At 38.8% G+C, this 1811-nt stretch overlaps 1 protein-coding gene across 1 annotated transcript; it reads left to right on the top strand.

Moving 5' to 3' along the window:
• The first annotated feature begins 714 nt into the window (after window positions 1–714).
• On the top strand, window positions 715–1403 carry LOC110095686. The gene has a single exon (XM_020821321.2). It carries the CDS (start codon window positions 885–887, stop codon window positions 1299–1301), a length of 417 nt encoding a protein of 138 aa, XP_020676980.1. The 5' UTR covers window positions 715–884; the 3' UTR covers window positions 1302–1403.
• The last annotated feature ends 408 nt before the right edge of the window (window positions 1404–1811 follow it).

Below are 1811 nucleotides of genomic sequence, written 5' to 3'. Positions count from 1 at the left end.
AATACTAGTGGATTCATTCCAACTGGGCCAGACCCCGTGGTTTTTCCCCCTTTTTAGGGGTTTTCCATGTAAAAACTCTGGTGCCTCTTATGAATGTTACACCCTCTCACTTTTCTGATTGTGTGCTGGATTTTCGTACAATGCTAAGATGTTAAACTAAATATTTCTCTACCGCCGCGAATACTCCAGGACGCAACAGGTCTAATGTAGAGGTTATGTGGCAACGGTCCACACAATGGTCCTGTAGCGATGGTTTGATGATGTTGGTTCCGATCGATGTGGCTCAACAATGGAGGTTTGATGATGGAGGTCCACCAATGATGAAGTAGAATTTAGTAATTCTTCAAGCCTCTTATCCTTCTCTAATCTTCACTATAGATTCTTGTCATATAAAATATGTAAGTTTATTTATAATGAGAATGACATTTCCTACAATTATAACCAAAATTCTAATTAGGTATGGGACTTGTTTTTTTAAATATTAGAACATAAATATTTTTCAATAAAAAGAAAATGAGATGGGACTCACCCTATGCACATACTTTCCTATCTTATTCATACTGTGCGCACCTTTCTCTACCTTATTATAGATGCATTTTTGTTATCTTTTATCAATTTGGGAGTCCTCCATTGCATTAAAGGAAAATAATGTTACATAAGGTCGGCAAAACGTGCTAATTAAAAAAATTATATATATTGACCCTTATTTCGTGAGGTCAAATGAAAGAGAGAGAGAGATAGAGAGAGATGCCAGACCTTCCGGTTTCCATCTCCGCTGTCTTTCCCCTCATCTCTTCTGCATCTACCCTAATTTCTCTCCGATTCCAATTCTGGTGACGTTCAATTCAGCAAATTCAAGAAGATCTTCCGTTCCTGGATCAGCAATGTCAATCCTCCGCATGTTCCTCCCCACCGCTTCCAACGGATCAGAGTTTGAGCTTCGCCGCTGGCTATCGCCCCCTTTCCCTCGTCGCCTCCCCGCAGCGCACTCTCCCTCCTCCGCCGCCGCCGCCAACGCCCTCGGCACCAACGTGTACACGAGCCTTAGGGAGCTAATCGTTTCCTCCCCGCCGAGCCCTTTCACGTCACCAACGGCGGCAGGTTTCGAGATCCAGATTCGGAACCCGCTCGTGAAGCAGGCAGCCTACGCCTATCTCCAGATGACTCCATCGTCCATTCGAAGCCAGCAGCCTCATAGCAGATTTCTTCTTGCGTTGTCGGACGCATTCCGGCCGCTCAGGCGCTGCTTTGGGTACATCGGCCGGCTTCTATGCTGTTCACCGGCTTACAACGCGTGGTGAAAGGGAAGGAATTAATGACCGAACTTTTTTTTTTTTTTTTTGGGATCTCTTACTGTTACTCGGTGAAATTTATAAATTTAAATAAAGTTTAGGTTTTTTTTAAAGTTTTTATTAGTGGTTTTTAAAATAAATTTTTAGCAAAAAAATTAAAATTTAGGTTTTTTTTACAGTTTTTATTACTGATTTTTAAAATAATTTTTTAACAAAAAAATTAAAATTTTTATATAAAAAACTACTTTAATAAACAATAAAAATATCATCCCAAATAAAACCTTAATCACAAATTTTATACATCAGATCTGAAACACAAAGACTTAGCCATTCCAACAGGTTTTTGAAAGGTGCTCCATCATTTCAGCAACTGATTTCGTGGTTGATTTTTTTAATATTTAAATCAATTAAAATAAATGTATACATATATTATTATTGCGGCATGGCATTTTCGCAACTATAGAGAAATATAAAGTTTAACGTCTTAGTTTTACATGAAAATCTAGCACACAATCACAT

This window comes from Dendrobium catenatum, unplaced genomic scaffold (genome assembly GCF_001605985.2).
Source record: "Dendrobium catenatum unplaced genomic scaffold, ASM160598v2 fragScaff_scaffold_1480, whole genome shotgun sequence".
Classification (NCBI taxonomy): Eukaryota; Viridiplantae; Streptophyta; class Magnoliopsida; order Asparagales; family Orchidaceae; genus Dendrobium; species Dendrobium catenatum.
The sequence above is the reverse complement of the archived record's forward strand: the minus strand, read 5'-3'. Positions and strand labels throughout refer to the sequence as shown.